The sequence below is a fragment of the Eufriesea mexicana genome, unplaced genomic scaffold, assembly GCF_001483705.2.
Source record: "Eufriesea mexicana isolate 0111107269 unplaced genomic scaffold, ASM148370v2 scaffold994, whole genome shotgun sequence".
Lineage (NCBI taxonomy): Eukaryota > Metazoa > Arthropoda > Insecta > Hymenoptera > Apidae > Eufriesea > Eufriesea mexicana.
Genome location: NW_016909129.1, coordinates 468,370 through 481,169, shown reverse-complemented (window position 1 = coordinate 481,169; position 12,800 = coordinate 468,370). Strand labels below are relative to the sequence as shown.

General features: G+C 45.6%; 1 protein-coding gene across 3 annotated transcripts in view; it reads right to left on the bottom strand.

Annotated features, from left to right (window-relative positions):
- Window position 1: 1 nt before the first annotated feature.
- Window positions 2–12,800, bottom strand: part of form3 (FH2 domain-containing protein formin 3) — a 15,985-nt gene continuing 3,186 nt past the window's right edge. For 2 of the 3 annotated variants that reach the window (XM_017899823.1, XM_017899824.1), the window contains exons 2-26: window positions 11,833–11,933; window positions 11,628–11,743; window positions 10,866–11,025; window positions 10,673–10,706; window positions 8,130–8,271; window positions 7,856–8,035; window positions 7,390–7,785; window positions 7,088–7,276; window positions 6,934–6,995; window positions 6,689–6,877; window positions 6,438–6,609; window positions 6,252–6,359; window positions 6,102–6,172; window positions 5,876–6,002; window positions 5,499–5,751; window positions 5,232–5,353; window positions 5,006–5,147; window positions 4,794–4,928; window positions 4,551–4,704; window positions 4,364–4,491; window positions 4,142–4,267; window positions 3,881–4,035; window positions 3,435–3,792; window positions 1,755–3,349; window positions 2–1,630 (exon numbers count right to left, since the gene is read on the bottom strand). In XM_017899823.1, coding sequence (XP_017755312.1) covers window positions 1,364–1,630; window positions 1,755–3,349; window positions 3,435–3,792; window positions 3,881–4,035; window positions 4,142–4,267; window positions 4,364–4,491; window positions 4,551–4,704; window positions 4,794–4,928; window positions 5,006–5,147; window positions 5,232–5,353; window positions 5,499–5,751; window positions 5,876–6,002; window positions 6,102–6,172; window positions 6,252–6,359; window positions 6,438–6,609; window positions 6,689–6,877; window positions 6,934–6,995; window positions 7,088–7,276; window positions 7,390–7,785; window positions 7,856–8,035; window positions 8,130–8,271; window positions 10,673–10,706; window positions 10,866–11,025; window positions 11,628–11,743; window positions 11,833–11,899 — 5,448 coding nt within the window. In that variant the 5' untranslated portion in view covers window positions 11,900–11,933 and the 3' untranslated portion in view covers window positions 2–1,363. Of the gene's footprint in view, window positions 1,631–1,754; window positions 3,350–3,434; window positions 3,793–3,880; window positions 4,036–4,141; window positions 4,268–4,363; window positions 4,492–4,550; window positions 4,705–4,793; window positions 4,929–5,005; window positions 5,148–5,231; window positions 5,354–5,498; window positions 5,752–5,875; window positions 6,003–6,101; window positions 6,173–6,251; window positions 6,360–6,437; window positions 6,610–6,688; window positions 6,878–6,933; window positions 6,996–7,087; window positions 7,277–7,389; window positions 7,786–7,855; window positions 8,036–8,129; window positions 8,272–10,672; window positions 10,707–10,865; window positions 11,026–11,627; window positions 11,744–11,832; window positions 11,934–12,050; window positions 12,122–12,800 lie in introns of those variants that run through there. The other variant, XM_017899821.1, reaches the window with a different exon arrangement.

Sequence of the window (12,800 nt, the reverse complement as noted above, 5' to 3'; positions counted from 1 at the left end):
ATTTTTCCTACATCGTATATTTTGGGTAAAAATAAGATGATTCCGAATACGATCGTTTTCTACGTTATGCGATACACCGAGTTTACGTTTATTACGTATACGACAAACGTTTGCAGTCATTTGACTAACCAACGACTGCGATAGTTTGAACATCGCGAAATTAAGTAGCGATATGTTACTCGTTAGACCGTTCCTCGAAACAATAAATAAATTCGGATCAACGATAGAAAATCCATGTAAATAAAACGTATGGATATCGCGAGTTTAATCGTTGTTGTTGATTTCGATCACCGTCCGATCATTCGTTCCATTCTACGCGGCTGTTGAATCATTTCGCAAACACGATGTTGATGTAAATTACTCTCGTTTTATTCGTTCCTAGGTTTGTCCATTTCTCATGACTTATTGCACAGAATTTTAGTAAGATTCTTTTGCTTAAATAGGATATCGTTGTTTCGCTTCGATATTAAATCTCCTTGTCGAATGGAATTACGTGATATTTATTTATTCGTTTTTCTTCTCTTTTGTAATTATTAGTAATTTCATATGGTACATATGCATGCAATTGTATTCGAAAGGACTGGAAGTAATTACCCGATACATTGGCTAAAACGACATAAATTATAGGATACTCGGTGCAATTTTTGCAGTATCGGTACGCAGTACGGTATAAATTATTCCTTGCATTACTTCGTTGCTCGCAATTCGACAGCGACTACTCGAACTACAAACGTATTTAATTTATTTGCCTTTCACGCGATGCGAATAACCTTACATTTCGACGAACGCGGTTCTCCAGTTGCAGAACATTTCTGCAAAACGTAATGCCACATGTGATATATTTTCCATAGTTCTCATTTAACGAACTGGGGATCGTCAGCGATATACGATCGGTACTTTACAATATTTCTTCTATCTCTGAATTTTTTATGACGTAATAACCGTTTTTGGCGTAGAAATTGCCATATAGTTACAGAGTCATCCTGAAAATTTCCACCTCCTTGCAATCGTTCACGTAAAGTAATACAACGGTGCTGGAATTCAATGCTTTCCTTCTACACAAGCACCACTATGTTACGAGATGTACGGGTGTTTGTATTACGCGTATAAAAATTCAATTGACTTGGCCCGATTTTCAATAACTTTTAAATAATCTTAACGCGACCATGTCGCTGTCACTGCACCCTTGACGCTGAGTAATCTTTAAACGACCTCGAAGTGACGATCATGGCGAACGATTTAAAAGTCACGCGTACATTTCGAAGCATTTAAAGATAAACGTGTTACGAGAAAACAGTATCGCCGATAACTATCGACGAGACTGAGTTACTCGGCGTTGAGCGATTTCTTTTCGTCGGAGTCGTTACTTGACCAAACTTTTGATGCTTCTGGGTAGATTCGGAATAGAACCTTTGTTAACACTCGCAGCCGTCGGTCTCATAAAACTGTGATTTCTGGTTCCGGCTCTCGGATGAATCAACTTACTTTTCGTAGTCGATGATGATACCTTCTCAACGTTGGTCCGATTTAGCGATAACGATTGTGGTCCCATACTACTACCGCTTCCGCTGCTGCTGCTTCGCGAAGCGATCGTCCGCCCTTTGTTTCCTTTTTGCACGTCCGTGGTCGACTAAAAACATGGAAATTCGTCGCTAGGCACGACTGTTTCTGCTATAAACGGGTGAAGGCCAATTTGCGATACACGGGCCAAACTGAGTAGATAAAGTGAAATATTTGAAAAGACGAAAACTCACCCCGAGAGATTTACGGACGTTTCGAGCGGTTGGACCCACGCTGCTTCCGCTGCTACTGCTTCTGCTGGCAGGTATTCTAGTGACTACCGCGCGTGGATTCGTTCGACGTTTCTCGTTACTTTTTGGTGGTAACGGACTATGCGACGGACTCTTTCGCAGATCGTTGGTTAACGCGCAAATCGCGGACGTGTAAGTACGGAGAGGCGCGTGGTTCGGAACTAAATTTCGCACGGTGTTCACAGACGTAGCGCTATTCAAGGAACTTCGCGAACTGCGAAGGCTGCTTCTCGATCCTGAACGTTCTACCTCGTTCTTCGTTTGATTGTTGCTTAATTGATAAGTCAAGTTCGAATTTCGTTGCATAGACTCGGCTTTTCTGACAGCAGCGTCACGCTTCAAACTGTTTGTTCGTTTCGGAAGAAAGCTGGATTTCTCTGCGACGTGTTTCATCGAGGTGGCTCGTTTCTCGAACCCTTTGATCGCTGACGAAGACGACGAGGCCGATGACGTCGATTTTAACGTATTCGCGATCGATTTCCTGGGACTGTGGTCAGGCACTTCGACACCGATGATATCGCGAATGGGAGGGTGGCTATCGGTTCCGGCATAGCGTAATTCGGCTGGCGAGCATCGCGTCGAGTCGTGAGTGTCCGTCTCGTAGTTTCCAGAAGATGTTTCTTGACTAAGTGTTTCGGACACCAAACTTTGCGTTTCCTCGAATCCTTCGTCGTTCATCTCTTGATCTCGAACTTTTCCAGATGGGGTTAATAGGGAGAAGGAGGAGGAAGTGGAATTGGAGTTAGAGTTGGCGCTGGACGAGGTGACATTTATATCAGGTGGCACGAATCTAGGATGAAACACGGAGCCATCCGCGTTGGACTGCAAGGCTTGCATCTTGCTTTGGTTTCGCACAGTCGATTCGGATCGTTTATCGTGATTAATATCGCTACCGGAATCGTTTACTTGGCAACGATTCGAATCGGTGGCTAGATCGATTTCATCGTCGGTAGGTTCGTTCAGTGCGGAAGGTCGAGGTTGATTTCGAGATCGCGAGGAGACGTTTTGACTTTCGTTTACCTGACTTGGCGGACTGTTGGTCAATCTGATCGCTTCTTTTACCTGACTAGGATCGATCATGCTTCTTTGTCGTTCGCGGCTGCTCACAGCTCTCTCAGCGAGTACGGTTAGGGACGGTTCCCTGGGGCGAGACTCTTGCATTACGGGGCTGAGAACGGTGTTCGTTACAGCGACGACAGCCGATGGTTGACTGACCGGAAGTCGCGAGTTTCGGTGCGTTAATGGCCGCGACAGTCGTTGAAGATCCTCGCCGGAGCGTGCGATTTCTGCCAGTGCCGCGTCGATATCGAGGGAACTCGACGATCCTCGCTGCTTTGATTTCTCTTGCCAAACAGACAGCATGGAACCTTCGCCGCACCCCTCTTCGGACAGTGGCAGAGTCTGCGGACGTTCAGCCGGTTTCTCCTCGAACGACTCAGGACCGGCAACCTCCTGTTGCTTCGACTCTTTCTCTGCCGAGTCTTGGTTCTTCTTGTATCTTCGCGTTCTCCTTGCCGCAGAGTAACGATCGAAATTACCTGAAATGATCGGTGTACGCGTCACGTACTCGCGATGGTAACATCGTTGAGGAGTGTAAGTAACGAGATGCGTTATGCGACCTACCTGTCCCGAAGTCTGCGTTATTTGCATTCTTCGCCGTCGAATTCTTGAAATCTCTGCTTTGGAAAGAACCGTTGCAACGTTCCCTTTTGCACGGTTCTTTCTCAACCGGCTTCACTTCTTTCGGTGGACTGAATAGCTTCCTAGTTGCCGGTGGTGTTTCTATATTATCGGAATCGATCTCTATTTTGTCGATCATTTTCTCTTCGTCCGTGCCCTTCTTGAGCTTTGAAAATCTTCGTGATCCAGCGAGCTGAGAATCGCCGTAAGGTTGCCGTAAATATATCGTTAATTCATCCTGAGTACCCGAGCTCGCGATATCATTGATCTTGTTCTTTTTCCTCTCTTCCTCTTTGATGGACTGTAACGAAAAGGAAGAAGCGAAACATTGTTTCTGTTCCTCGGAGGGAGGATAAGTAACCGAAATCCGGTTGTCGAGATATATTAACCTGCAAGGTGCTCGAAGTTAAAACGTTCTCTGCGCTGAGTCTGGATCTTAGCCTACGGGAATAACGCGGGTCAGTCTCTTCCATGCTATTTGGTACGTTTAGGCTTGATTTTCGCCACGGAGATTTATCCTTCTGCGATGGTTGCGTTTCGGCTTCTAGAATTCAAATTCGTATTCGATTTATGACAGACATATACGTAAACGTATATGTAATAAAGATCGGTTATTGCTAAATATGGTAAAAGACAGTAGAAGGGATAACCTTCGATAGCTTCCATCGTACGCATCACGTCTGTCTTCTCGACAGACGGACGCCAGTCGTAAACTTCGGAGTATGATTCACGCGTGGAACCACTTTCGACCTGAGTATTCGTCTTGCCTTCGCTTTCTGCGCATGAAATCGACGAGGGTCAATTTAGAAGAGACACGTTGTATCGTTCGATGAACAAAGTACGTTCGTATATAGACGTGTCTTTATATTTACCCGAGTCTTCGTAGGACCGTCGATTCGCGTGATGCAACTGTCTCGCTTTCCTTTGAAGTTCTTCGCCTGCACGATCTTCCTTTTCGTTCTCCGATAACCACGCCTCGATTTTTTGCCGCCATGCTTTCCTGTTTCCAATAAACGTTCGACACAGTCACGTCGAGATTAGCTCGTCGTGGTCACTTACCCTGCAGGTTTCGTTTCTTCCTCTTGCAAGAAAGGCTTGTTCTCGATTAAAGGTGACGGAGAACTCGGTCTTTCGCGATCACCCGAGATATCCGCGTTTAACAGGTCACTTCTGCGACCTGACTGACCGCGAGCTCTTCTCGCCCACGAGCGATCTGCTCGTTGATCGGCGGAAAAAAGAATCAGATAAAAGAATAACGTTCGCGAAGTGCTTTTTTATAGCGAGATATTTGGTTAGGTATACCTAAGCTACCCCAGGATTTTCTCTCACGACTACCGTCTTGTCCCGACGTCCTTAAAAAGTCCATCAGATTACCGTCGTCATCTTCGCAAGGTATTCGACTTCTTCGACGACGAAGCGTGCCGTTCGGTGTGACGTCTGTGAACGTGCGAGAAAAAGAACAGTAGGAAAAAATAGAGTCGCGTTCGAAATTAATCGCGGTTAAGGAGTAAAACCTGGTGAATATGTTTCTTCTTTGGTAGATTGTTGATCGACGATTCCACCGGAACATGAACCTAAGCGTCGTCGAATATTCGGTGATCCGGTTATCGAGACATCTTCATCGGAGGTGACACCACCGTTTTGCAATCTTTTGATCTAAATTGAAGGAAAGTATAAGACGAAATAATCATGGCACAACGTACTAGGTGATACGATCAAACAGCTGGAAATGGTATACACCTTGACGTCACTTCGACCGTAATTCCTTTGAGGTAAACCGCTGGCAAGATCGAAAGGATCGTAAGTGATTAAATTGCATTCGGATTCAGAGGTTGGCGCTTCGACTTGTTGGTTGTTGGTCACTGTAACATACGCGTAAAATAGCGCGACGGCGAAGTTAATTGAAAAAGTACAGTGAAAATAAAGCTAATGCAGAGGTAAACTAAGATTAAAATAGAGGTATGGACGTAAGAGAGGATGAAACTGTTGTCATATACGATGACGTACGTAATCGTTTTTTAGCCAAGAGTTGTTCTTCTCGTTGCTTGCGCCTTGCCAATACTTGTTCCTCTTGAATTCTACGTCTCTCGTTTTCCGCGACAGCCTGATTGAATTTTTGACAAAACTGATGGAATACCTTGAAGCATTCCTCGATTTTGAACGTATTGCTGTCTTCGCAGAAAAATTCAGCGAGCGATCGCCTTAAGGTTTCGAGTTCTTCCATGTCTCGTTTTAATTGACACATCTCTTGTTCGGCTATCTACGACACGAGAGCAAGATTAACAGGAAATTTCTCGAAATTTCCTTCCATTTCCTAACGTTTTCCTCCTTTTTCCTTTTTGCTTGCTTTACCAACCAAGTAGTAATCATTAAAGACGCGATACCTGTAAAAATTGTGCCATCTGTTCCTGAATGTCGGTTTCCGTCGAAGGAAAATTAATCTGTGCCTTGATCTTTTTGATCTTTGTGTCGAGTGCGTTAAATTCGTTGTTTAATTGCTCCGTTGTGGTCCTGTGTACCACGAACACACGCACACACGACAAAGGATAAAAGAGAGAACGTTTTAGGCGTTGTTTAAATCGATTAAATTAGTTTCGGGAGAGCACTTACTTCGTGGCAGCTTCCAGAGTGGTCATACTCTTGGCGAAATCCAACAAATCCTTCCTCTTTCTTTCGGCTTGCTACGGTGCGAAACAAACGGTTCGAGCATGAACCAGAAGAGATACGCGCAACCAAACGAACACGAAAGATATACGTTACCAAAGCTACGTAATGTATAAGATTCATTCCTGGTTTATTCGCCCTGATCTCGGTTAATTTTTGCAAAGAAGACAACTTTACTCCGGCAGCGTTCCCAGCGTAACCACCCTACGACGTTACTCTTAATTACGTATTCGTATTTACGCGTTGGCTCTTCGCACGAGCATAGTTTCATTCTATTCGTACCGAATTGAGAAAATTTCCAGCAACCAAAACCATATACAACACCTCTTGTAGCGGCTTGTTCGTCATCAGATCTTCACCGGCTAGGATCATCGAATTGATGCTGGGTTCTAAGTAGCTCATATTAGCAGCGAATTCTTCCTTCAGCAGCATACATTCTATACGCAACTTGTAGCTGCCGGGGCACGAGATAAGTAAGAACCGATTAAACACCTTCCTCAGCGTCGATCAAACTAATGATTTCCTGTCCTTACTTCGGTACTTGAACGAGTTGCAAAAAAAATTTCTCGGCGTTTCCGAGCTTCGACTTGTCACCGTCGAAGCTTTTGAGCATCTCTAGTTCGTCCACCTCGGGCAAAATTTTCAGAAGACCACGCAACTTTTCTGCCCCGATGTCGTCGTGACTGCCATCCTTTATCAGCCGAATAATATCTTCGTTCGAACTGGAAATCGTTGTCAATTCGTACGTCTCTCGGTTAGATCGCGACAGGTTGCTTACCTTCGAAACTGCTTTAGAAATATATTCACGTTCAGACTCCTTTTGCCGTCGAGAAGCGCGATCTGAAACAAATCGAAACAAATCGAACGAAACGTGAAAGCAAGCTAGACGAAAACGAAATTGCAGGCTGCATGCGTGTATAAAAGAACAGCACCTCGGTCGGTTCCCTGCGTCGTCTTTCGGCGTCAGAGTTTGCTCCGTAGGAGGTACACGAGGCGGCTGGTAATATCGGTGGCACTTGCTGACAAAATAGCCCTTCCATTTCTGCCCAATCTATATCCGCCATAGGAGAGTTTTGATGTTCGTCGGCAACCAAGGACCAAATGTTACGTTTCCCTATCACCTGGACAAATGGAACGTCGAGTCGTAGACGTCGTCGACATATTCGTCGGTATGCAACGAAAAGGACTTTTTCGGGAACGAAGGGAAGATAAGAACAGAGGCGTCGACGTATACCTTGTGATTGGGTATCTTGTTCCAATTGATGGTTTTCATTTTAGCCTTGGGGGTGGGTATTTCCTGTTGCGGGAGCAATCTAGCGTGATTGTTCGGTGGCTCGGGGGTGGGTACTCGTGTGACCGGTAACGCGTGCAAGGGTGGCGGCATTGGCGGTGGCTCCATCGATGCATCAGCGTACGTTGCGTTGCCGGTGTAAAGAGGCGGAGGTGGAGGCGGCGGTAAAACGCGACTTTGATTCGACGAATTTGCAGCTGACGGATCAAAGGGAGCAGGAGGTGGTGGCGGGGGCGGTAAAGGTGGCAGAGGTAGCGCCGAATTGTTCACCGGCAACGATGTTTTTCGCGAGGTTCCACAGGTTTGTTCGGTACCTCGACAGTGACAGCAGAGATTCGTCTGAAAAGCGGATACTCGATACTCTTTCTTTTTCGCTTGGATTAGATGGAATGCTAGAGACAACGATCACCTGAAGACTAGGCGATCGCAACAACTTGGTGGCGTCTTCTCGATTCTCCAATAACGTGGCTCTATGGACCAGTGTCTCTGCCGTGTCCCACGCTAAATCGCTAGCAGCATCTTTGGGATCCAGCCGCAATAGATGTTGAAGAATGCTCAGAAATGGTATTTCTTGCGGAGTGTCCGCGATCTAAAATACAATATAGGCGGGACAGAAGGTTATCGTCGATCGTACTTAGAATTCGACGAACGTAGAAATTGCGGCGACGATATCGAGTTCTTACTTGTCCAAAAATCGCGTAAAAGACATCGACGTGGGAGGAGAGATCGATTCCAGGTGGTCCGTGGTTCGACAATTCCTCATCGGTTTCTCGTTGATCATCGAAGACATCGAGTTGCACTCTCAGATCCGGTGCGTGGCTTTTCCTGCAAGAATAATCGTCACCTTCCTGATCCGGGTACATTTTAAGCCCTTACGTAGCTGTTCGCTCTATTTTCGTCTCGCTCGACACACATGTTTCCTCGAGAATTTCTATTTCTCTATCCTAGCTCTTTCCCTTTTCCACGATTTCCCTGCATCTCCTCTCACTACGTATCAAGCTATCTCGTCTGATCGACTCTCTTTCGAAACAGCTGCTTCGAGATAAAGACGAAAACCCGATTTGCTCGAGTTCAATTGGCTTCGAATTCCATTTGAAACGAAGAAGATCGTACCGACGCGCCGGTATATCGCGTATCTACGTATCGTTTCCGCTACGAGATCGGTGTACACCGTTAAATCTTTGTTATCCGATATTATTTTTACGCGACAGAAACGTACGACATATGTACTGGTTGTATATTCTTCGCAAACGAAGGAGTGTAGGCACGCGTTCGATTTAACTCGTTAGAAGTGACAAACGCGTCAGGTTGGGGTGATGCGCTATCGAACCGAACAACGATAAATTCGCGATAAATCGAGCAAATCAAACTCGCCAAAATACGAAATCCGTCGTGCCTATTTCGATTACTCGGATAACGCGTGAACGTTAAAAGTGATCGTAGATTAATGTGGTTTACTCGGTTCACATGTACGGTGGGTTTCAGCTGCGCTGCGGATACAAGGATTTTTCTCTTCTCGATGCACTCTCGGTGTACAATGGGCACTGGTATTTCCGATCGTCCAGATGCCCGATCGCTTCGAATCGGGAAATAAAGTCGAGGATATCACTTTACACGGAACACCATGTTACGCGTATTGTCCGAAATGGTAACAGGTTCGGTGAATCGTTGTTTCACTCGCGGTCGATAGGCGACCACGCGTGCGTCTCGATTCGATAACGTCGTGCGCGTTACGCGAAAGGCGAAAGAAAACGCGAAACGATTATAAGTTGTGAAATTCTAAACAGTCCCGGCGAGTATGCGTGTAAATGTTGCGATGGATGGAGAAGTGCCACGGTGAGATCGCTCCAGCTTAGTCCGCCGGTTGCAGTTATAGCCGCATCTCATCGCGACGCGAGCTTACTCGCGGAGAGTTAATTCGGGCTTTTCTCTCTCCCTTCGAGCCACGTATTTCGGTTCCTCCTTTTTTTTCCTCGCTCTTCTCCGTTTTGCGCCAACTTTCTTTCGCTTTTGCACGCGATTTCTCTCTCTCTCTCTCTCTCTCTCTCTCCCTCTCTTCCCTTTCCACCTTTGTCTTCTTTTCGCTTATTCAAGCTTTCTTCAATAGGATCGTCATTCGATCGCGAGGAGAATGATTGACTCGAATTTACGAGGAATTTTGGAAAGGAAGACGAATAAAAGGCAAAGAGACGAACTGTGGATCGCATGAGCGTCGAATGCGTACGTGCATAGGTATACACGCGTACACGTACGTAATAGTCTCGATGAACAACCCGACAATTTCCTCGTTTCGTCGCATCTCTGTATTACATACTTATTACCGGATTCCCGTTACATCACCTTACGACGCGACAGTGGATACGGTCTTAAAGGATGAGAGAGCTGGAGAGGAATTCGAAGCGAAGTGGACGAAAGGGGCGCGAGAAAGGGATGGCCGTTGAGGCGCGATCTCGTCTGGACGAAACGCCAAAGCCCGATGGATATCGCGTGCGTATCGCGATCGGATTTTATCCTTTTATCGTAAATTCCCGCGTACAATTCTCTCGAACGATATTTAAAGCGACTTCCACGATTGGTTTTGCTCGATCAAGAATAGTTTGTCCGTCCGTCATCCCGTGGAGGAATGACAGATCGTACTATTCCTGTAGAGAGATAGCTAAACAGAAAGGACAAAACCTAGAGTCTGTGATTCGCGTATCGTGATTCGACGCGAATAGTCGTAATTCCAGCCATGGTTTTGTCGCGCTTTCGCCGCTTTGCTCGATCGCGATTAAACGATCCTCGACGATAACGCGTATCGCAACAGCGAGGGAGGACGATGATCGTTAGAAGAACGTTAGATCCGAAGCTAGATGCCGCGCTACGTCTTCTTGGAACGTGTAAACGCGATGGCGGAAAACCGATATCGTACCGATTGCGCGTGGAATACGGCTGCACGAACACGATGATTGGATTAGTGCATGCAATTGTCGTGTATCGTATAGGCTGAATGAATGCCTGCTTCGTTAGTCAACCAATCCTCGATAGAATCGTTTAATAATTCTGGCCAGTTGCGTACGACGCGACGCTCGATGCATGCGCGATATTAACGTTGCATTAGGTGCAAATGAGAAGGTGTGGGTACAATAAAGCGCCCTTTCGTAACGTTCATTATTATTTATTATTCAACGATGTTAAGGTGTTAATCAGTTAATGTCATAAATCCAGGTCGTCGTACAGTACTCACCGCAGCTCGTTCAAAATCGGAAGAAGCTTCAAACCTGCAAGCGAGAGGAATACGCAATATTAAGCCATTGTTTTCCTAGACGTTGCTTCTCTCTAGATGCACACGGAGAAACATTTTCTCCTTTTTCCTTTCTCAAGACGACGCTCGGCATCGAAATGTTTAAAAAGTTTGGAAAATATCGATCGTTACTAACCGATGAACTCGTTGCGAATTCTTATGCGATCCTTCAGCACTGAGGTAGAGATGACTAAACAGTTTATGAATGCCAATAGCGCAGTCCTATAGTCTTCGGCAGTCGCGTTCTGCAACTCTTCCACCACGATTCGCAATCGATACCGTTCGTTTTTTCGTTTCTGGAACGTATCATCGAACGTTAATTTCTCGATTATTGGAACTGTGAGAAATGTAGAAAAAAAAAAAAAAAGAGAAAAAGAGACAAGGAGGGAAAGAAAATGCCAGGTTCTACGTGTTCTTTGCGATTAACGCGTTCGCGTATTCATTAGCTCGAGCGTCGCGATTTCCGAGATTTTCACGTGCAACGACGTAAGAAATTGGCTCGCGATAAGAAATCGTATACTTTGCAAAGTATTTCGTAAGGTGAAACATCATTGGCGTAGCGTAGAATGGCATGGCATGTCGTGTCACGGTATGGCACGGTGTAGCTCGATGGTGTCGCGAACACGAAGCTTCGAAGTAGCGATACCGCCGTATATTGTTCTTTTGTTTGTCGAAGAAAGACCTTGAACTGTGACTTTTACACAAGCTTAGCCCGCGGCTTTGCGTTCTATGTTCCTACGTATCGAACAGGTACAGCAACCTTGCATTTAAACGCTACCTGATACCTCTGCGCTAAAAATTGCGGTTCCTTGCGGTAATGTGTACTTTATTACTCTGCGACCGATCGATCAATCGATCGATCGATCCTTGTTCGAATTCGTTGCTCAAGTTCGATCACCTGATACGCGTGAAGAGTATCGATAGCTCTCTGTCTTCCATCCTGACTGTAAACGCACAGCGCCGAAAGCAATTCTACCACTTGCTTCTTGACTGAGGGACAAGCGGTGTCCAAGGCTGAAATTCAACGAGATACGCGATTAATAGGATGCAGTCGGAGCCGGTTACCCGACATTCGAGCTATCGAGAACGTTGAATAATTTTACCCGAGGCAAGCTTGACGCAGTAATCGGGATTATCCACGATATAGTCAAGACCAACGTGGGAATCCATATTGACTGCATTTGGAAAATGCTGCGCTCCGAATCTGAAACAAACGCAAAACGTCGTTTTATTGCGATTGCTCGATATGTATACATAATATAACAAACTAATGGCTACTATGACAAATCACCTAATGCGTCTTCTACTGAACTTTTCTTACCGCGATCCACGACGTACCATCGTGAGGGTACAGGCTACGGATCTACGGATCGATGATCTAATGAGATCTCGGCGAATAATTTCCCTATCGTTACATCAAGCGTTACGGATCATTCTTGCCAAAGGGTCTCACAAATCCACCACACTTTTTACGCGATCGCTTGAATTTTTGTTAACATAATAAAACGAGGTCTAGGTTGAGCGTCAACGTGTCGCTCTTCTTTTGTATGCGGGTCACGTAAATACGCACGTGCGACTAAACTGCGAGCAGAGTCGAAGAGGAAAGGGAAAAAAAGAGAGGAAATGTCATCTTTTGATTTTTAACGAGCATCGAAGCGATTCTTTGAAATGGCGACAACGTTCGTCATTGGAACGATCGTGTCTTTAAAGGAAACGTTACGATCGAGATTCGTCGTTCCGTTCGACGTTGGGTGAATATATACGTGTGTATACATCATAGAAGTAAGAGAACAACGAGACCGATGCGAGAAGGTGTCGCTGTTCGGAAAATGAAATCTTCCGCTTCGGAAGACCGTGAACATAGAAATACAAAATACATTGGAGGGCATGAGAAAAGGAAGAGAGATCATGGTCGAAGAGAAGAGAAGAGAAGAGAAGAGAAGAGAAGAGAAGAGAAGAGAAGAGAAGGAAAAGGAAAGGAGAAGAGAGAGAAGGAGAAAAGAGGTGGAAAGAAGAAGAGGGGTGAAGAGGCGTGAAAGAGTAAGAGTGAAAGGGCGAGAGAGGAAGAGCG